The following is a 22923-nucleotide window of genomic DNA, read 5'->3' as shown; positions in this document are numbered from 1 at the left end:
AACTTCTGAGGTAAAGACCGTGACTAGGGAGTGGGGGGGAGGTTGAACGGGATCGGGAGGGGAGAGGGGGGGTCCAAAATGCCACCCCTGACCCCCCGTTTTGAAGACTGTGGCCTTTGTTTGGCTTCCTGAATCAGGCCCTTTGTCCATTGTCTCCAGCCTGGACTGCTATGCCTCTGTGGCATAATCCTGTGGGGCTGAAGTCAGTCAGAGGCCGCTGCCCATGCCTCTAAGCATCCCTCAGACGGCCTGCCAGTAACCCTCCCCTTTAACACTCAATTTATGCAGGCCCACAATCAGACCTCCTTAAAGGGGCATTCCGCTGTCATTTGGCGGCCAGAGAATGGAAATATTGTGCTTCTCCATTCAAAACGTATGTAAATAATGGAGAGAAGAGCCTGCTAAAATCCTGTTTCATCTGTCCCACGAGGTATGACAATCCATAAACTGTTTCTCGGAAGTGTTCGTATGACACATCCAGAGAGACGGTCTGCCGTCAAACCCAGAGAACAAATGAGTGAAACAATAAACACGGCTCACGTTCAAGACTCAGAATGAGAAAGTGGTACGAGACTGAGACACAGAGAGAGAGATTGAGTGGGAGAGAGAGACAGAGAGAGAGAGAGAGAGAGAGAGAGAGAGAGAGAGAGAGAGAGAGAGAGCGTGAGAGTGAAGTGAACAAACAGAATGAGGAAGAAGTGGTGAGCAGATGGGTGTGGCTGGGTAACGGTTGTTCTAGCTGTATTGAGCGATACGGCGAGGGGACTTTGTACGTGAGGCTCTGGACAGACCTATGTCATCTCATCATCTCAACATGGACACCAAGGTGAGCCCAAAATCTTTCATACCCAACAATGTTTTCCCTCACCGAAAAGGAGAGAGCGAGAGAGAGACAGGATAGTATACAGACAGACAAACAGACGGTTAGAGAGACAGACGGTTAGTCAAACAGACAGATGGTGCGATGGACAGACAGACACAGTCAGCCACATGGAGAGACAGCCAGACAAGCAGTTAGTCAGACAGACAGGCAAACAGACGGACGGCCAGACAGGCAGACAGACAGGCAAACAGATGGACGGCCAGACAGGCAGACAGATAGACAGACAGACAGACAGACAGACAGACAGACAGACAGACAGATAGACAGATAGACAGATAGACAGATAGACAGATAGACAGATAGACAGATAGACAGATAGATAGATAGATAGATAGATAGATAGATAGATAGATAGATAGATAGATAGACAGATAGATAGATAGATAGGCAGGCGGCCGGCCAGAAAGGCAGACAGACAAGGCAGACAGACAGACAGACAGACAGACAAGGCAGAAGGACAGATAAGGCAGACAGACAGAAAGATAAGGCAGACAGACAGACAGACGGCCGGCCAGACAAACAGACAAGCAGGCAGACAGACAGATAAGGTAGACAGACAGGGGGCGGAGGGGAGAGAGGGGTGACAGTCCACCCCGGGGCTCACAGTGCCCTGTCTTGACATATGCTCCAGAGTGAAACGAAGAATGACACGACCTGCTAATCTGAGCTGTCAAACCTCATGACGGCCCCTGACGTTCACCTGTCACAGCGGCCCCGGCCCTCAGGACCTGCTGCCATCAGGATAGGTCAGGGCTGGCGTCTCAGCCAGGGCCAGATACACTCGCCCGGCCTTCTCATCCTCCCCCTCCCCTCATACCTGCATCAGGCAGAATTAGGTCAGGGAGATGCACCTTGGACACTGTCATCTTCGCGGTTTCGTAACAATAGAGTACATGAAAAAATGTTACTTCTTCTGCGTTCGGTCCAGTACATTTGCATAGCTATTGTTTTTTTTATGTTGGACAACCATGTGGTTCCAGAATTCAGGAAGCTAATTTGATGTTGTGTGCTTAATATTGGATTGTTCTCTGACTTTGAAGCCTCTTTCGGTGGCAGTGGATCTTTCAGGGACAACTCCTCAAACTCCAACTGTACGTTTAGTTGTCCTGACAGGATTGAGATTGATGAAGGGTTTTAAAACTCAAGAAACTGCAACAGAGACTCTTGGTGATGCACCCCTCCACCCTGCGCCTTAATCACGATTCAGTTTCATTCTATCACTGTGAAGATAAGATCATATATAGAGATATTAGTATGCAATACTATGGGTTGTTTTTTTAAATCCAACTTGGATGATTGCGTGAGTGACCCATTTCGGTAATGCAGAGGAAGTGTTACTAGGTATAGATAGCACAACTTCCTGTTTGTAAACAGACACTCTGTCACACAGGCGAGATCCTGATATTGAAACTGGGGAGTTTCAGGGTAAAATGTGTTCCCCTGTGAGCATTTCCACTAAGTCTTACAGGCCTGTCACTTCTCTCCACATGATTCATATTGCGTTGAAGAATTCTGAGCAAACTATTAAAGAAAGCAGCCATTGAAGAACCATTACAGCAAAACCATTGCAACAGCTTGTTTTGAGACCTGTTATCCCTGTAATTGACAAGGACACATCGTTGTTTGTGTGTGTGAGTGGATAGGGGGGAGGAGCGGGGTGGGGTAGGGTAGGCCATGATTGTGCCTGAATGACTGCATATGAAGATCTATTGTCCTGTGGATGTAAATAGACTTTAGTTTGTGTGACTGTGTGTGTGTGTGTGTGTGTGTGTGTGTGTGTGTGTGTGTGTGTGTGTGTGTGTGTGTGTGTGTGTGTGTGTGTGTGTGTGTGAGAGTGTTCTGGTACATGTGCATGTGTGTGCGACTGTGTGCATGATTGTGCATGTGTGCACATGTGTGTGGTAATGAGGCCTGATAGATGCTGGGATGTCAAACGTCATTTAATCCATTGTCTGCGACAGTAGCGCCCTGATGGCAGTCTCCCAGTGATCTGCATTCACTTCACTTGTCACCTGGCCTGCCCCAGATCCTTATCTGGCAGCTTTCAGCTCAGAAGGTGGAGGTCAGCTTTAAAGCTGAATTCATTCCAGGCGGACCCTGCGTTCATCGTAACGAAGATGAAGCCAGTCTGCTTCTTTGTTTTCTTGTAACGCTTGTCTTTTGTTCCCTCTCTTTTGCCCGTGGTTGTGTTTCAGATTCTCTGCGTGTGCCAGCTTCTCTATGTGTGTGTCCTGTTACAAGGTGGGTTCGAGTCTTTTGGGCTTCACACACACTACCATACCCTCTAGTTCTCTCACTTCAAAAACTCAACAAGCCCTATTTATATTTATTTTCAGAAAACAGTTCCGAGTTCCAGTACTGGATCCCTTAATTGACAAATGGATGATTGAGCTTAGTAGATCACTGTGGTCAGTTGTAGATACAGTTGTGATGCTGGTGTGTCTGTCTGTGGGGACCTCGAGTGGGTCTGCTGATGTCTGTCCCTCCAGGGGTTGATTGGGAGATGCTAAGTGACAGTCTGGATTAGCTTCTCTGTCCTGGAGAGCAGACTGGCTCTGTTCCCCAGCGCTTCCAGAGAATCAACTCTTTCTAGTTGCGCTGCTCTGTCCACGTACACAAGACAATTATTATGACACACTGTCCATCCAGTTACAACGCTCCTTTGTGCCCTTCTCCCCTCCCTCCCTCCCTCCCTCTCTTTACATTTACATTTACATTTAGTCATTTAGCAGACGCTCTTATCCAGAGCGACTTACAGTAAGTACAGGGACATTCCCCCCGAAGCAAGTAGGGTGAAGTGCCTTGCCCAAGGACACAACGTAATTTGGCACGGCCGGGAATCGAACTGGCAACCTTCAGATTACTAGCCCGACTCCCTCACCACTCAGCCACCTGACTCTCTCTCTCTCTCTCTCTCTCTCTCTCTCTCTCTCTCTCTCTCTCTCTCTCTCTCTCTCTCTCTCTCTCTCTCTCTCTCTCTCTCTCTCTCTCTCTCTCTCTCTCTCTCTCTCTCTCTCTCTCTCTCTCCCTTCCTCCCTCTCTCTCTCTCTCTCTCTCTCTCTCTTTCTCTCTCTCTCTCTCTCCCTCCCTCCCTCCCTCCCACTCTCAGTCGCTCTTTCCCTCTCTGCTTCCGTCTCTCCCTTGCTTCATCTTATTCTCCTTCCCTTGCTCTCTCCTTCCCTCTTTCTTACCCTCCCTCCTTCCATCACCCTCTCCTCCCCTCCCACACCTGGAGTAGACACATTCCTAACAATGTTTACAGCCACTGGTCATTGCACCAAAAGCTTTAACTGTCTCCAGCTGTGCTCGAATGGGTTCTGAGGTTCTGAGGTTCTTCCGACTGCTTTGTTTGTTCTGAAAATGCATCTTTTTCTGACAGGTTTAAAAGCTCAATCTGCTACACCTGGAACCGGACCAGTGAATTTACATGTCACCAGTCCTCCAGTGTCCACCGGTATGACCTATGACCTCATTGCTGTGGTGTCGCTGGGTTACAATATCAGGAAGCTGAGCTTTTTCCACTGTTTCAGTTTTTCAACCATTAATCTAAAGGCCTGACAACCAAGAGCTGCTTTTTAATCTGTCTCATTATGAGGATGAAGATGAGATCAAGAGCCATAGACCACTTGCCGCCTGCTGTTTGGATTTAAGTGCACTCTCAGAAGTAGCTCAGAAGATTATATTAATTTTTAAATTTAAATTTAAATTTGATAAGACCCTATGATATAAATCAAATATTCACTAAACAAAAAGATAACTTACTTTTCAACCTTGATATGTTTCTCATTTTGTTTCGTTCTTTCAGGCAATAGAATGGACAACAAGACCAGTTTCACCTCAGGACCCCCACCTCTCAATCTTACAACCATAGCTTCTGCATCAGGTGGAGTCCTGTGTCTGGTTCAAACTGTGTTCACATCCATTCTTGTCCTTTCCTCTCCTCTCGTTCACTGTCTCCCTCTGTGTTTCCTTCCCCAGCGCTGACCAGCCAGTCAACACTGACAGCCAAGCCCTCCTCCACCCCAGGTATATAAATTACAGGCTGTTGGTAGTTATAAATGACCAACTCCATATTGGGGGGAGGGGGAGATGCAGCAATGAATTCTGGGATATTGAGTTTTCCCTATTCACCATTTATATCCTCCCTATCAGGGATGCATGTAGCGTCAGACTCAATTAGCAGGTCATTAGAAAATGTTGAATTTCCCAGTCCTTTTTTTAGATAAACCAAAGAGCTCAAGGTTCTGGAACTGCAGAGAAGAGACAGAGCTGATTGGCTGTACAAAGTGTCTCTAGACAGAGAGCTGCCATTGAAATGTTCCAAAAAACGAGAGATGAAAGATGAAGGCATGCACCTGGACATAATAAGATGTAATTATGTATGGGTCCACGTGACAAAGATAAGGAGTCAGTGTGCCCCAGAAAAACGATGAACAGAGTAGGTTTATCACTGCATAATAAGTAAGGCTATTATAAAAGTTACATCCAGTGGGATTGCCAAGTTACAAATCAAACAACATTTCAGAGTTCATATCTAAAAAAATAAAAAATTATTCCATTTATCCATATTCACAGTGACATCATCCAGTCCTTCAACAAGACTTCCCACCAATGGGCCCACGGTTGCCTGGGGTAACCAAGCAAGAATACTCAACATACCTGCCATTGGCTCTTTCCTTTGGTTGTTATCTCATAGCAGACTTGACAGTATCAGCACTCCCAGTGTCCCTCGCTGGGTCTGTGGAGGAGAGTGGAACAGCACGCCTGGCTCCCTGTCTCGCCAACAGATTAAGGCTTGATTGTTCCTCATGTTTGAGATTAGAGGTGTCCCTCTGCACTGGGCTGGGTTAGGCTGTTGAGATCTGATGTCACATCAACAACTCCTCAGAGGATCCTGTGAGACACATCTGGGATATCTGATGTGTGTCCCTGTCATAACACTGTCACCATTCTGTACAGTCAGTTGCAAAGTTGCGATGCCACCAATAGATAACTTCTAAACATGTTTTTCTTTGCTCACAGACGACAAATGGAATGCTCCATTCACGTACGGTAAGCTCAGTTCACGTCTGTTCTCCAGTTTACCCACAATTCACTGCCAGCCCCCCCCAAAAAAAAAAAAAACTTTGATTTGCATGGAGCTGGGTTTGTGGATTTCACACGCCACGCTCAAAGATGTTAGCAAGTCATGTAAAGCATGGTAACTGAACGTCCGTACGTCTGGTGTGAACTGTTCCTCTGTCCAGACTACACGAGCCTCCGCGTGGCTGGGCTGACGGTGGCAGCTGTGCTCTTCGTCCTGGGGATCATGATCATCACCTGTGAGTGGGACCACTTCTCCCTCGTCTGAGGAGAGCACCCACAGGACCCCTGCTGCACAACCCTGATCACAACAGTCTTACAGTGTCTCTCTCTCTCTCTCTCCCTCTCTCTCTCCCTCTCTCTCTCTCTCGCTCTCTCTCACTCTCTCGCTCTCTTTTAATCTCTTTCTCTTTTTGCTCTCTATCTTTCTATTTCTATCTCTCTCTCGCTGTCTATATTCATTTCTCGCTTTCTCTCTCTCACTTTCTGTCTCTCTTTCTGTCTCTTTCTGTCTATCTTTGTCTCTTTCTGTTTCAGGTGGTAAAATAGCCAGGATCCCCAGATGTCACGTCAGTAAAGGAAAGTGAGTGGTCTGCATCTCCCTACGAACGGTTTAACCATTTTAACATGCATGCCGGGTGCTAATGGTTTGGTGTAAAATCTTGACAACACCTTACAGAGGATGATTATCACATGCAAATGAGCAAATAGGCTCAATATGAAGGTACAGTAGATTCATTTGTTTTTCATGCACCATTGAACAAATGGTAAGTAAAAGCTTGTGTCGAGTCCCCTCCCAAGATCCGTCATAGTGGGTGAATAGAACAACCGTCGGTTTGATGACGGATCGCAGACAGTATGCGGTTGCTCAAGACGTTTGTTAAAACAATAAAGGATTGCCAGGTCAACCATGCGCAGATCTGCTGCTCTTTCATTTCACTGTTAAATGAACAGATGTTTGACATTTCCATGTGATAAACTGGTGTTTTCCCCACCACTACCCTGTGTTTTTCACCTAGGTCATACCAAGTCACCAAGAATTAACCAGAGGAGAGAGACTGTGCAGAGAGCCAGGAGGCCACCAGGGAGACTAACAAACATTGTATCAACAGTTCTGTATGCGTGTTGAGTGTGTGTTCTTCCTTAGTAGACTACACGCCGAACAGGAACAGAGGGGTTGAAAAACACAGGACAAACAAAGGAAACATGAATCATGCTGACAAGTGAAAAAGCAATGTGTTATCATCCTGTTCATCTTTGCTAAATGTGATTTCCATGACATGGCTGGAAACTTAACTGAAATTTAAATTGATTGTGATCTCCTGGATAATGAAGAGATGATTCATATTTTAATCACACACCCAGCCCCCTGGCAAGCTGTTTCTCTTTCCAAGTTGTCTCTGTTAAAAACCTTGGAATCAATAACAACACTGCTCAAGAATTCCTATAAAAGGCAGAAAATCTAAAAGTCGTCTCACTTCCTGTTCATTCACACCACAGTTTGAGCGGCATCTAAAAATAAACCCTTACGTTTCCGACAGTCAGTTGCTGGGTGTTCTTTACAGAATGTTAAGTGTGTTTAAGTGCTAAGCCTCTTAGCTTTTCCCTTTGAAACGTAGATCAGTGAAGCCCAAGAGTTGTCTGCATCCACTAGAACACAACACCTTCACAAACGCAATGTTTAGCAAGATGACAAACACATATACTGAGACAAGTGGAGAGAGTGGAACACGTTTAATCTTGGAAATGGGGATAATGTAACATACAGAATTGCTATACTAAACTATACAATACTTTGCTATACTATGCTATGTCAATTGCAACACAGAGAGAGAAGGATCTAGGGAAAGAAAATGTGTTGGTTTATGTTGTGTGAACAGCTGTGCAAATATATGCTGTTAAATAGGTGATAGGCCACAATGGCCTATCTATTGCAAGATCCATAAAGTTTAATATCCATAGATATTAAAAACTAGTATTTCAGCATGAAAGCAATGCTGTAATAACATGTACATGATTAACCCTTGTGTTATCTTCGGGTCATTCTGACCCATCAGTCATTGTGACCCACCGTCGTATTGCGACAAATTTACCTCATACAAAAACAAAGTGAAGCATTTTCTTTTAACTGTCGGGCTGTCTCAGACCCCCCACATTGGAATGGTTAAAAGAAAATTATTTTTATTTGTTTTTGTATTGGGTAAAATTCGGTAAACACAACGATGGTTCGTTATGAACCTTTGGGTCATGTGACCCGAAGGCAGCACAAGGGTTAAAAAGCCCTAACTAAATATGACTGCTTACTTCAAAACCTTTAGAATAAATTGCAGATATAGAGGTTATATATAAATCAAAATCTCATGACACAAATATAACACAAGGATCTTTCATATATTTTTTACATTGATTGCATATTATATAGTTGTGCAGAGGGCACCATCCCTGAAAGAGATCACAAAAATAAAGACTAGTTAACATATTCATAATCCAACAGAAAGCCTTCTTTCTAGAAGAAGAAATCTTATTTCTAAAATAAAAAAATATATGACAATAAATGAATTTGAAAGCAGACAGGGACTGTGTTGTGGGGGACCTGCATGCTGTAGGGCTGGCTTGGTCATGCACGGCCAGGGATTGGCCGAACGCAGCAATGCTTCTCTTTAATACCAAAGAAAAATGAAATGAAAAAGGAGACTGGCCAGACTTCTGCACAAGTGACAAATCCACGTAAGCCCTTACTAAATGTTTTTTTTTTTTGGTCTAGTTTAAAATATATATTTATATACTCCCGCATAAAATAAAAAAACCTTTTTGTAATCGTGACGTCAGATAAGGCAAGAGAGACCAGGATGACAATACTTTTTTCTATAATTAGAGTTGAAGACGCTTTTGCGACTGAACGGTGCAGTGTGATTCTATGACGCATCTCCGCTGCAGGACAAGACGCGGATCTCTTTTTGATTTGGGCATTGTTGTTTGTTTGGTCGAACAAGCTTGCTCTTCAGCAACAGGAAACATTGTTCGGTTCTGTTTCTAGTTATTTCTAAGGGATAAAGGAATCCCTTGCAATGAGAGTTTGGTGTAAACACAAAGAAAGACCTAAAAGAAAGAAACTGAAATGCTTTTGTATTGTATAGACGACACCGGATTGGAAAATTCCTTTTGAAATGCTGACTGTATTAAGTTTACGAGGATGGAGGTGTTCAACAGAAATACCACATGTACAAACACTAGAGTATGTACATAGGAAGGAAGGCAATAGGCACAAAAAACTAACATAACAGGCGGCTCTCCGAGAACCCTCGCAAGACAAGCGATGGGCCACTTCATATTCAGCAAGGCACTAGTGAAGGTTGTCGAGTGCTGTAAAAACCTGGGGAAAATGGGTTCATTCAGAACCACAGGTGCTTCTGTACCTGGGAATCTGGATACCAGCCGAGTCCTCCCCCAGTCTCACTCCTGCCCTCATCCCTGGACCTCACCCCTGCAGTCACCCCTGGACCTCACCCCTGGACCTCACCAGGGGTGGCTGAGCGGAGACACAGCAAAGGACATGGGAGCCCTTATTCAGACAGACCTAGTGATTCCAACACTACATCTCTCCCTCGCCAGCTCCAGCCTGCACAACTGCACACCATGTGACGCTCCGAACAAAATACCTCGAGTCATGCCAAACCTGATCGTGTCCACCTTCCCGTCTTCTCCGACCCCTGGCCCCTGGCAAAACAACTTCCTTTTTCTGTAATACAGGAGAGAAATAAGCCAGCCCCGCACCTTGGTCCTAAAGCTTTTCTTCACAGGGCACAATTGATTTCCATTTAAATGAAAAGAAAGAGAAAGAGAGAGAGAGAGGGCGTGCTCAGCATGAATGAAACATGGGGCATCGTGGGTATTTCCCCAATCATCCCCTACACTTGATTTGATGCTCTAGATTTCTGCACCGCCCCTGCCCCCCCTCACACACACACACCCCACCCCACACCCCCTCCGCCCTAACCCCCCCACACCCCTCCCATGGCCCAACGCATTCAGCATTAAACTACCTCTCACCCAGTCATCTGAGAGCTATTTACAATCTGCGAGGTTGAGGACGTTGGCGCAAAAGCCTAACGCAAAGGAGAAGGAAAACGAAAAAACAACATCATCATTCACGGCGGTCGATTAATTTACTGCCTCACAAGAGGGTGTTTCAGACTAGCTTTTTCTGCTTGTTTCTATTCTCTCCTCCTCCAAGGTTCAGAAGGGAGGGAACCAGCTTTATCTTCCTGCTGCATTGCCTGTTGTCACTCCTAATGGGCCAGGGACAGGAGATGTCAGAGTTGTGAAAAGGGAGACTGAAGTGAGAACTGGGCTGGCTTACTATGGATTAGGCATCGCTTCCCTTTGTCAAACAAGCCAGTTCCTCTCACACAGGCTTGTTCCAATTGCACTAAATCAAAAACTGTTTTTTTTTTTTGTTCAGAGGTAAGAAACTCATTGGAGTAAAAGCCCATTACTCGCAAGTTGTTAAATACAGAGTATTTCTTGGTCTAAATTACGCCTTTCATCAAAACAGGTTTTTTCTACTGGCTACATTCAATGACTTCTATGTGGATTCCTCAAATAGAATCCAATTAGGTGTTTGGAATTGTTCCAAATGTCCTGAGATGGATGCATACTGTACATTTGGGATATCTGGGCCAAGGATATAGAAATACAACAGGATACACACTAACATGATTTAGGCACAGCAATTTAGACACAGCCATTCTGTGATGGCGGTGGAGGGAAGGGTGGGGGTGTGGGTGAGGTTCTATAAGGGCAGGTGGGGGGAGGGGGGCCATGATGTGTCCACTTCCTGGGTCAAAGGGCAGTGTGTGATAGAGCTCAGTGCATTGGTCCTCTCCTCCAAGTGTCCTGTGGGCCGTCTTGGGTTAGACCGCCCCTTTCTGGCCTTGTTCTGCAGGCACAGAGTAGATCCTGGAGAGATAGAGAAGAGAAAGGATGAGATGAGAGGAGAAGGGATGAGATGAGAGGAGAAGGGATGAGATGAGAGAAGGGATGAGATGAGAGGAGAAGGGATGAGATGAGAGGAGAAGGGATGATATGAGAGAAGGGATGAGATGAGAGGAGAAGGGATGATATGAGAGGAGACGGGATGAGAGGAGAGGAGAAGGGATGAGATGAGAGAAGGGATGAGATGAGAGGAGAAGGGATGAGATGAGAGAAGGGATGAGATGAGAGGAGAAGGAATGATATGACAGGAGAGGAGACGGGATGAGAGGAGAGGAGAAGGGATGAGAAGAGAGGAGAAGGGATGAGAAGAGAGGAGAAGGGATGAGATGAGAGAAGGGATGAGATGAGATGAGAGGAGAAGGGATGAGAGGAGAGGAGAAGGGATGAGAGGAGAGGAGAAGGGATGAGAGGAGGGATGAGAGGAGGGATGAGAGGAGAGGAGAAGGAGGCAGGCACACACAGAGTTCATATGAAGACACAGCGGAAGATTCCAAGGTGTCACCTCTAACGTTGACATTTTGAAGTTTCAATTTACAGCACATGTTTCGTCAAAACAGATGTAAGGAAGAAAAAGAAAAAAAGGAAATAAAGAAAAAAAGGAAATAAATAAACAAACAAACCAACGCCGCATCCACCTTTTAGATACACCGGCGTGAACGTTTTAGGCTTAAGAGATTTGTCATCTCGTTGTGAGAACAAGGCTCCGGGAGACGTGCCGGCTGTGCGCGGCAGGGTCCTGGCAGCTACATGGTGACTGCATCACCTCCAAACACACTGCCGTCCCCAGGTGGGGCTCCTAAACCTGGCCAGCCTCTGTTGATGCAACAAGCCGCGGGTTGCTGTGCGATTAAGCCGCTTCTCAGCGGAGCGATCAGTCAGCACCAAACACAGCCAGGGATGACTGCAGCCCCAGGAGCTATCCAGTAATCCTGCACAGGAATTTAACCCTCGCAGACCAGCCTGTCTGGGAGTCTGTCAGTCTGTCTGTGAGTCGGTGTGTCTGAGGCTCCTGTATGTCAGTGTCCACAAGTCTGTCGGTGGCTGCCGGTGTGTCGCTCACCTTGTCTGGCTTTGCTTTCCTGTCTGTCTGACTTTCTGTCTGTCTGACTTTCTGTCTGTCTGTGTGTGTCTGTCTGTGTGTGTCTGTCTGACTTTCTGTCTGTCTGTGTGTGTGTGTGTGTGTGTGTCTGTCTGTGTGTGTCTGTCTGTGTGTGTCTGTCTGACTTTCTGTCTGTCTCTGTGTGTGTGTGTGTGTGTGTGTGTCTGTCTGTGTGTGTCTGTCTGTGTGTGTCTGTCTGACTTTCTGTCTGTCTGTCTGTGTGTGTGTCTGTCTGTGTGTGTCTGTCTGACTTTCTGTCTGTCTGTCTGTGTGTGTGTCTGTCTGTGTGTGTCTGTCTGACTTTCTGTCTGTCTGTGTGTGTCTGTCTGACTTTCTGTCTGTCTGTGTGTGTCTGTCTGACTTTCTGTGTGTCTGACTTTCTGTGTGTGTCTGTGTGTGTCTGACTTTCTGTGTGTGTCTGTGTGTGTCTGACTTTCTGTGTGTGTCTGTCTGTGTGTGTCTGTCTGTGTGTGTGTGTCTGTCTGTGTGTGTCTGTCTGTGTGTCTCTGTCTGTGTGTCTCTGTCTGTGTGTCTCTGTCTGTGTGTCTCTGTCTCTGTCTCTGTCTGTCTGTCTGTGTCTAGCAGTGTCTGTCTGTCAGTCTGTCACCCAGTCTGTTATCCTCCCTATTTGCAGAGCTGTGAAGCTCTGGGAACTCATTAACCTCTCAACACTGCCTCACACACAGCACCAATTCACTGTCACAGGGGCAAGTGATTACTCTGCACAACGCCAGCCCACAGCGATCAACACCAGTAAGCCACTAAGAGAAAGAAGGAGAGAAAGAAAAGAAAAGCAAAAGCTGAAGAATGAGAGAGACAGGTTGAGCCGAAGCACCTGTGTTGTAGCCCTGCGGCCCCCAGAGAGACAGGCAACGCGTCTCTCTGCTCGACTGGTTCAGGCTGTTCTGATCTCTGACAGACTGATTGGGAGTGTCGTCATGCGGTGTTCAGAGCCACACAGGTAAGGCTCTCCTGACCCGGATCACGTGGAGAGCTGCAGGCCGGGACAGGTTGGGTCCTGCACTGTAGGGTCACGCAAGTTCACACCTTCTAACTCATCTCTGTCTCTCTCCCTCCCCATTTCTAACCTCTCTCTCCCCCCCTCTCTTTCTCCCCCTCTCCCCCTCTCCCCCTCCCCCCTCCCCCCCTCTCCCCCCTCCCCCCCCTCCCCCCCTCCCTCCCCCCCTCCCCCCCCTCCCCCCCTCCCCCCCTCCCCCTCTCCCCCTCTCTCTCTCTCTCTCTCTCTCTCTCTATCTCTCTCTCTCTCTCTCTCTCTTTCTCTCTCTTTCTCCATTTCTCTCTCCCTCTTTCTCTCTCTTTCTCTTTACCCCCTCTCCCTCCCCCCCCCCCCCCTCTCTCTGTCATTGTTGCCGGGAGTGATTGAGCAGGGTGGGGCGAGGGGTGTAGGCAAGGTTCGAGGCCCCCAGGCAGTCACAGTAATGGCAGAGCAGGCCTGGGCAGGCTCGACTGGGTGGATGCTCCTGGTTGGGTTTTGTCAACCGAGCGTTTGTGTGATTTTATGCTCTGGCGTGTTGCCGTGAAGTGGAACAAATTGCCAAGGCAGAGAGGGAACTGTTACCCACCCGACTGGTTCTGTCACACTCTGTCCCTGAGTCACCTGGCATGAAGCTCAACATGCAGTACCTCTAGGAGGGAACGATGTGTCACTGCAGGCACAGAGACTGGAGACCCAGGCCCAGGCCCAAACTCAGACCCAGGCCCAGACCCAGGCCCAGGCCCAGGCCCAAACTCAGACCTAGGCCCAGGCCCAGGCCCAGGCCCAAACTCAGACCCAGGACCAGGCCCAGGCCCAGGCCCAGGCCCAAACTCAGACCCAGGCCCAAACTCAGACCCAGGCCCAGGCCCAAACCCAGACCCAGAGGCTCTGGAGGACACCCTGCCTCACATCATCCTGGAGAACCCAGTCAACAAACCCAGCGGCCGAGTCTCCACCAGGCACGTACCCGACACCCTCCTCAAGATATCCATGGAGGATCGAGGGTATTGTATAACACCCGCGAGCTCCAGAAACCCACATTAGCAGGTGTAAGACAATGAGGTCGATTGTGTGAGAGAGCAGAGCTACGTAGCCTTACCCTTGTTGTCGGTTGTGCATGCGGCGTCTCACCAACACGACAGCTGCGACGAGGTACACAAAAGAAAATAAATGTCAGGAGTTTCACAAAAGGAAGGAGAAGGTCACGGTTTCACAAGCAACGCGTTTACATTTGCTTAAGCATTAGCAGGGCTTCCATGACAAATGGGAGCTATAGGATAGTATTCAGGGTCAAGCACCTGGATTAAGGGATTAACCAGAGTTCTCCCACCAACTCTGGGATTTCAGCTGGCACTCTGTCAAAGTTTACTACGCCTAAGCCTGCTCAAGCCACCCCATAACAGCAAGACAGCAATACGTTTACTCCGTGACAGAAATGGAACTGAGACCAATAGCTTGACAGCATGTCTTCATATTCTTAATTTGTCCTTTCCTAAGAATGCTACCCTAAAGTTAATTCTTAAAACTTTAACTTCTCTATTTCTCTTCATACGCGTGACTACAGTATATGTTATTCACTGTGGTTATAGTTGGTATAGGCACACAATGGAGCCAATTAGAGCCATAGAAGCAGCTGTGAATGAGCACACCACAATAATTGTTGTCTTATCGATGCCCAGATTTCTTACCCACGATGGCGGCGATCGACAGTGCCACGACACTCACAGCCACCACGATCACGATGGTGACGAATGTGCCTGCAACAGAGAATTTTATACAGCCGTCATTAAGATTCTCTCACAAGCTGGTGACTGACTGGATAGCTTTCGTACGAACAGCGCATCTCCTGTGCAAACAGCGAGGTGGGGGGATCTCCACCGAACGCGTCTACGTTTGTGATTGGTTGTGAGCTTACTTTGAGCTCCGTCTCCTCCAGTAGACTTGTTTGCGTCGACCATGTCAGTATACATCCTCAATATAGGCGTCCCTGCAACGGGAGGGGGGGGGGGGGTTTAAATGATTGTCAGCGTGTCTGCATGTGTACGCTTAATTCCCCCACAACAATGGTCGTGACACAGACATCATCCCACGTCCCGCAACACGACCAAACAAAAGACCTAATCACACAGTGGTCGGCTGACTTCACACAAAGGCCGTTATCTCAACACGGCTGGGGCTGGAGCACAGAGCGCCCGCTCGGCTCTACAATCAATCTGATTGGCTTGATGAGAACCTCCGGACGGATCGTTAATCGTTCAACCTTCACTCTCAGGTTGGGGGGGGGAGGTAGTGGGAGGTGGGAGGCAGAGGGATGGGGCTGGAGGTGGGAGGCAGAGGGGTGGGGGGAGGTGGAGGGGAAGCAGCTGGGGGCCCGGGGATAACTGGGAGCTAGCTGGGGGTTCTTCTTCGGCTGTCTTGCCTGTCCTAAACAGCTCAGTAATTCTATCAAGGGCCCATCATGGGCAGAATGAGGAAGTGACGGGGAGAGGCGTCAGGAGAGATGAGAATGCCAATGTTGATTAGGCGGCTGGCGGGGCGGTATAGAGGTGGGTTCAGAAGGCAACCTCATCCACACCCCCCCCCCCCCCCCCCCCCTCCTCCTCTCCTCCTCCTCCTCCTCCTCCTCAGGACATCTAATTAATTCCACTCTGGGTCGAATGATGTGAGGTAGGAGAAAGGAATGGTCCACAGCCCTCACTTCCCTGGACTGGGCCACAACCTAGTCTCTGGGTGCCCAACAATCACATAGAATTCCATGTGCACAGATCAGTTCAAAGTAGCAAACTTACTGGTCTGTGCTACGAAGTCCTCATCATCAATTTCTGTGGGACAACAGGCAGAGAGAGAGAGAGAGAGAGAGAGAGGAGCGAGAGAGAGAGAGAGAGAGAGAGAAGAGAGGAGAGAGAGAGAGAGATGAGAGAGAGAGAGAGAGAGAGAGAGAGAGAGAGAGAGAGAGAGAGAGAGAGAGAGAGAGAGAGAGAGAGAGAGAGAGAGAGAGAGAGAGAGAGAGAGAGAGAGAGAGAGAGAGAGAGAGAGAGAGAGAGAGAGAGAGAGAGAGAGAGAGAGAGAGAGAGAGAGAGAGAGAGAGAGAGAGAGAGAGAGAGAGAGAGAGAGAGAGAGAGAGAGAGAGAGAGAGAGAGAGAGATAGAAAGAGAGAATACGATTTTTGCTTATTGAGTCTTATGGGGTTAAATGATCATTATAAGACACACACACACACGTTACAGAACCTGGTTCACTAACAAGATGCATCACATACCTCCGTTGCCAGATCCAACTTCGAACTCTGTAGCTGTTGGAGAGGACAGGGAGAAGAGGCCTGCGTTAACTAACAACCATCACACACCGGTCCCCATTCATTGTGTACTACAAACTCTCCAAGGACAGGTGGGACGGATGTGAACCAAAGACAGATCTGTGCATCTATCCTGTCACGAGTTGAGGGATTTACTCAATAGGATGAGTATTTGCTTTTTACTAACTGTAGGTAGGATGATGTCATAATCCGATAAAAGAACAACTGTTGTGACATTAAAAGACCCATCACAGCACCGACTGCATGCTAAAGCATTTAAGCTTACTCCTTCACCTCTGAAACGATCATCAAATGGACTATTATGGTGTTCTCAAATACTGTACTTCCATGGAAAAATTGTGTTAATAATCAACTCAATGGTATATTTTCACTCAAACTGGCACTTTTGTTTTGCGGCTGTTTAAGACACATGCATTGGTATGTAGAAAGAGACCATAACAGTCTGACTTGATGTTTATCACCTGATAGAAACAGGTGAAAGGTGAAAACGTACCTATGGCAGCTCGCAGTAGCAGGCACAGGAACAGGAATCGCATCATCTTCTCAAATGCTGGAGGGAGATGAGACAGAATGTTCTAAAATACTTGCTAATGACACTCACTCGTGTGTGAAAACGGTGCCTCGACAATAGATGGTGTGAAAGATGCGCTAAAAAACACACATTCGTCATATTGCGATGTCTGCATGTCACGCTTCCAGTATAAGTTACATAAAAACAGGCTCAACGGAAAACTAGTGATTGCACAACATAAACCTCATTTCCCACAGTGCTCAGCAGAAACCTGCGACCTCTCTGGGTGTTTGGTCACAGTCAGCTGGCATCAGGGGCCTATTCAACGTTTACACCTGCCCCTCCTCCATGCTGTGTACCAGGTGGAGCAACCAAGCCGAGTCACAAATCAGCTCTTATTCAACATTAGAGCGAAAAGTGATTTACATCCACTGCGTAGGCCACTGATGGTCGCACTCTATTTAAACCCTGCAACACAATGTGGGATATCATGCGACGGAACGGAAATATTACGGTTTCCGCCAGCACACGTTTAGGTGATATATCGACAGGTACATTGATTGTTTTCTGCTCAACCGTTTTCCTTCTTAGTGCGAAAGCCAAGTCCCTCCTCCTGGCCTGGAGCCAGGGACAGAGTCCTTCCTGGTCCGAGTCTCCACGCCGCACAGATGTGAACCCAGCTGTTCCCAGGCAGCAAAACAAAAGTTCCAAAGTGCAGCTGGCCGGGCCTAGTACAATCAAGGATATATTTAAACACCACTGCTCGGGAAACCACCTCTCGCCCACTGGAGGTCGATGCCTAGGTGGTCAGCCCTGGCAACGGACCTGTGACCTCAACTCACCCTAGGCACGCTGGGAGAATTCTCGTAAACAAGGCGGAGGAATCTGCTACGACTCCTCCAGATTTTCCATGCATCCATTGTATCCGAATGCTGTTTCTTCGGATGTAAACTCTGGTGTAATATGAGAAGTGCGCAGATGTGACTTTCATTGTTAGGACAGACTAGCTTCTGAGAATTGATCTCCGGCCTACTAATATGTTAAAGAAGTTCATACAGTTCACCATACTTGGTAAGCGGAGAGCAGGATGGAAAGAAAGGCGGTGCCTGGAATGGAGTGGCAAGAGAGAAATGCCTCCATCCAAGTTGGTTTGATGCTTGAGAAAGGCCTTAGGTTGGAGCATCTAGGCTTCTAATCTCATTGGCTAGCGTTGCCGCGGCTCTTGAAGTCTCCACAAGGCTTTGCTAGCAGATGTCCGTCCTGCAGGGCAGCAGTAGGAGCCGGAGACTGGGGAATCAGGCGCCACTGACTGCCTTGCAAAATGACCCAGCAGTGTGTCACGGAGGGAGAAATATGGGGTTTTAGGGTGCTAATCAAATAACGGACGACTGTCTGGAGAAAGTGCATTGCAGGCCTCTCTGGCCTCCTGACTGGCTAGTAAATCTCCGAACACAAACAACCTACCTAAGCAGCCACAAATTAAGATAAAAAAAACCTCTGTATACAATTTGGTCTCCAGAGTCACTCTGGGTAAAATAATAAGCGGATCCAATTTGGAAATATTTATCAACGCAGTCCACAGCCTCTGAATCAAAATAATTTGTAAAGCTTGGGTTATTTTTCAATTTTCAATCTTTTTTGTATATTTGAATGCCAAATCTTCTCCCTTTTTTCCCAGGTTCGTTCTTACCAGGCCAAATTTGCGCCTCATAATAAACGCTGGCTTCCTAATAAAAAGAGAGGCAGACACTCTCCTGGAGCCAGTACAGCAAACATCATTGACTATCATGAATCTAAAAATCATAAATCAAGGGTGCAATGCTACAAGGAAGCCCCACAACTACTGCAAAGTAAACTTGCATTGTTTTTCTTAGATTAGCTCCTGTGTGTGTGTCTGTGTTTTGTTTTTTGTTTTTTTTATCCAGTGATAGGATTAACCTCCAGCGGCATGCCCGTCTGACTAAACCTGGCCCCATTCGGAGAACATCAAGATCTTGTTTACAGGGCTTAATTTTAAAAGATGAACAGTGCTATCAACAACCAAACAGACGCACGCAAACACTGTTGAGGTACAGACGCTTACACGAGTGATGTATAAAAAGGATGTTGCCTTCACGTACACTCAGACCAGGGATAATACCCTGGCTTTGACACAAATGCAAGCACACGTACACACACAGACACACACACCTGACATTGACGTAAGAGATAACAATCGCAGACGTGGATATATAGAGGAAGGGAGATAGTAGGGAAGCACAAGGGGATGAATGCTATGTGAGTGAGCTTGTGAGAGACCGAGCAAACGAGAGGAAAATACTGAGTGCACAAAAGATTAAATTGTAATATCATAAAGTTGTGTGGAAAAGACAGAACAAATAGATGAACAAAGAAAGAGAGGAGAACTGACAGAAGGACGAAAGACTGCCAGAGAGGAGAAAAGACAGCTCACACATCATCTGTTATTCATTGCTATTCACTTCCAATGTGGTACTTTCCTGTGGTTCAGTGAAGGGAGAAAATATTCTCATTGAAATGTTTACTCAAGTCTGTCGTATCTACAGGAACTGTTTATCTAGCTGAATCAGATGCAAATATCCAAAATAACACTTCCGGGACTAGGCAGCGGAGAGAGAAAAATCTAAAACTGTCCTTACAGGTAGAATGTCACAAACCCTGTTAGCTCTGTTCTTCCTGCAAAGTTCAGACAATACAAAACGTCAGTTCCTTTTTCGGTTTCTATAAAAATGCCACTTGTTTCATAATAGACAAAAACCTCAGTCTGTCTGGGGTTCCTTTTACCCACCTAGAGCATCAGACACTGAATGATTTCAGCATTGAACCTCCATCCTGGCTGGCACCAGCTCCCTTTCAGCTAGCTTCTCACCCACAGATCTTAAATCCCTCTCAGAAAATGTATTTGAGTCAAACAAATGTTCAAAAGCCTAATACAAAGTTCCTCAGAGTTTCATCCATTTGATGTCTATGTGGGCCTGTTCCTCTCTTTGGGGGAAGCGTGCATCGGTATAGCAGAACTAAAGCTCTCTCCACAACTTGAGTGTTTGATCTGAGAAAATATTCAGGTCAGGCTGACACACTTTAGAATGCATGCATGACGAGCACGTGTTCACACAGAGACCTACCGAAAACGAATAAGTCAGGACGTGAAAGAATATAACATCACAAGTGAATTCTAACTTAAGAGTTCTGACTACACCATCTATTCTCAACACCTGTGCGGCACTGAAGGCAACATCCACTGACCGTAAAATATATTCCTTGTGGGTTCAGTTTGCTCATTTGAATGGCAAATTGAAGTTACTGTTTTGACTTGATATAATGCTGAAAGGATAATGTGGTGCAGGTTGTCAGCTGCAGCCTGTTGCAATGTTAACAGTGATTCTAAGTACACATTGCTTACCAATAGGCCTAAAACAGAATGTTAATATTCTTATTTTAATATAGATTCACCAACACCAACACAAGATGATCCTCGCTTCTTGCTCATTCTGCAAAGTACATGTAGTAGCCTAGTGATAGTCTTAGTTCAGGTAAAGTGTTATAGAATAATTAGATGGTACAGCTTCTGTCCAATAGAATAATCTGTATTAAAGCCTTGCTACTCCAATAAGAATACATTTAACATACGGGTTTAATGATTACAATTACAAACAGCTGGCAAGCACTTTCAGGAAAGTAAAAAAAATAAAATCAACTGTCTGTCCACCTAATGTATTAAGAGACTCACCGAGGGGACGAGAGAGCAGGTTGCTTCTCACAGTATCTGAAGAACCGGACACAGAAATGTAAACGCGTCGCTTACAGAAAACACTGCGTGCATAGCCGGAATCGACTATTAGTTTTTTTTTTTTCTTGAGAAGTGTTTGAAGAAGTAGGGGATTCACAAGCAACTAGTAGCAAGTTTGAAAACATCAAATAATGATCGTTACGTCATCCATGCGGTCTACTTTCTACCGCCTCATGTCTACTCAGCTAAAAAATCTTTCTGCTCTCATTTGTCCTGTTTTATGAGATTGAAGAAAATTGGTTTTAAAAAGAAATGTACAAAAACGTATTGAGCTAACTGTAGGTAAATGGTGCTGTAAGTTATCCTGCAAATAAACCTGCGTAGGCTAAGTGATTCTGACAAGGTCTCATTGTATCCAGGTGCGAATTTTACGGGAGCTCGGTTAAATATAAGAAAATTACTTGGTCTCAGTAACTTTTTCTGTGGTAATAACGTCTGCAGTCCTCAAAGTAGTCCAATTCGACCGTGTTCTTAAAATTAAGTAGAATTTAATGCAGAAGAACCGTTTATTTCCTTGTCTTTAGGCAAGTAACGCAGTAGTTACAATCGCTGCTTGAGTTTAGGACTATATCAGTATGCGAACCTCTACCACATGAAACAACTTTTTGCTGTAGCCTACTTTTTTGACTCCTGTCTTAGATACAGGGGACGTCACTGAGTACAATACTCAATCCTTATACCCACACAGAGTCTAAAGGTGTTTAACAGGCAAGTCTTAGTCAACATCATAAAGTGCTGTGCCACGGCAGGCTTTGCATTAGCAGACGTAATGCATTCACATTGAACCCGATCAAGAAAGCATTATGACTCATTTAGGGTTAAATCAGATTTGAACAGGTGTGTTTGAACCATCACTTGGGTTGCACTTCACAAAGCAACAACCTTGAAATATTGTATAGTTACCCCTCCCTCTCCCTTAAGCTTCTCAAGTCCCAACAGTGACAGTCCAGTTGGCCTACCTTAGTTATTTGTATACTTTTGAGTTATGACTCGGGAGGGGCTGCAACTCCACTCATAGGAGAACCTAAAATGTTGACCTGGATTATGTCAAGCCAACACATTCCAAATAGTGTGTCACTCAGTCCGAGTGGTTGGTCTCATAATAATGTTTTTGACAACGTCCTCTGTCGTTGGAATGGTGCTTGACAAACAATGTTGAGTGGCAGGTTAGCTACAAACACATCAGTGCACGGTTTACCAACTCACCTGCAGACATTCTGACAGCAACGAACACTGAGACGTTGGTTTGCAACGAACTGTCAAAAGATGCACCTACCTATTCTAAATGTTTAAAGAGGATTTCATTGCTGGGTTATTTGGTATTGGTGAACCACAGCTGAAAGCACTCATTTGGAATCCCCCACATACAAAGTGTGTCATCACAACCACATAATTCACATAAAGACTCACTGAAAAAAAGTTACTATTCTGTAGTCGAAAAATAATTTTAAACATAACAAGAAATGCATATCTCACCCGTTGTTTCACACGTCTAACTTTACAAGGTTGGCTGTAGACTACTTGTGTTGTTGTCCTCTCCTGGTGATCCTTGACAATGTTTCCAAACGTGTGTATGTGCGCACTAACCCAGGTGTGTACACCAGCTAGCAATCATACTACAGTAGAAGCTGTGCCCGTGAATTCCCTATTGGCTGTTGAGCTCGTTGTAACCTGACACCAGCACTGATAGTCTTATCTCTATTACCGTCTAACTCACACTCACCGTTCGAGGAGGGACAAGTTTTGCTTACAGCAGGGGAATTGTTGAAAGTGACACATGTCCTGCAAGATCTTTAAAAAAAAATAAGAATACGTACAAATGCATGAAATATCTTCACCCTTCACCCATAATTTCCTGCATGATCTTAATTTAAAATGCACATGTTTTCTTTATCAGGCATATCCTGGGCCAATCCTACAGGGAGAAGGTATCTCATTATGTTTCTTCACCATAACAATCACAGACCAGATGTCCAGTGTGAAATTCCCATCATAGCCTCAGCTTCCTGGATGACTGTTATTGTGCAGGTTCTCTCGGGGCAGTGCCCCCCTCCTCTTTGCCACATTATGTCACGTTCTCACTTGCAGATTGAGCAGTGTGTTCCAATGCAATGCCCACATAATGTTTGCTGTTTCAAAATGGATGTATTGTCATGTCCGTAACAGGCTCAAAGGTTGACAAACGCTAATCTCGTGGAATCAAATGGAATGCGTATAAGACCAATGAGAGTA

General features: G+C 46.1%; 2 protein-coding genes across 2 annotated transcripts; one reads left to right on the top strand and one right to left on the bottom strand.

Annotated features, from left to right (window-relative positions):
• Positions 1-693: 693 nt before the first annotated feature.
• fxyd5 (FXYD domain containing ion transport regulator 5) lies at positions 694-7160 on the top strand. Its single transcript, XM_067238720.1, has 10 exons — positions 694-826; positions 3079-3124; positions 4263-4337; positions 4689-4766; positions 4862-4909; positions 5459-5515; positions 5906-5935; positions 6130-6204; positions 6503-6548; positions 6985-7160. The coding sequence occupies exons 1-10, from the start codon at positions 794-796 to the stop codon at positions 7007-7009; spliced, it is 513 nt and encodes a 170-aa protein (XP_067094821.1). The 5' UTR covers positions 694-793; the 3' UTR covers positions 7010-7160.
• Positions 7161-9977: 2817 nt separating this feature from the next.
• Positions 9978-22291, bottom strand: si:dkey-262k9.2 (uncharacterized). The gene is made up of 8 exons (XM_067238447.1): positions 22168-22291; positions 16866-16922; positions 16316-16348; positions 15846-15878; positions 14972-15043; positions 14745-14813; positions 14156-14198; positions 9978-10924 (listed from the first exon to the last, which is right to left on the bottom strand). The coding sequence occupies exons 2-8, from the start codon at positions 16909-16911 to the stop codon at positions 10879-10881; spliced, it is 342 nt and encodes a 113-aa protein (XP_067094548.1). The 5' UTR covers positions 16912-16922; positions 22168-22291; the 3' UTR covers positions 9978-10878.
• Between the last annotated feature and the right edge of the window lie 632 nt (positions 22292-22923).

This window comes from Osmerus mordax, chromosome 6 (assembly GCF_038355195.1).
Source record: "Osmerus mordax isolate fOsmMor3 chromosome 6, fOsmMor3.pri, whole genome shotgun sequence".
NCBI classification, from domain to species: domain Eukaryota; kingdom Metazoa; phylum Chordata; class Actinopteri; order Osmeriformes; family Osmeridae; genus Osmerus; species Osmerus mordax.
This window is presented reverse-complemented; position numbering and strand designations above follow the sequence as displayed.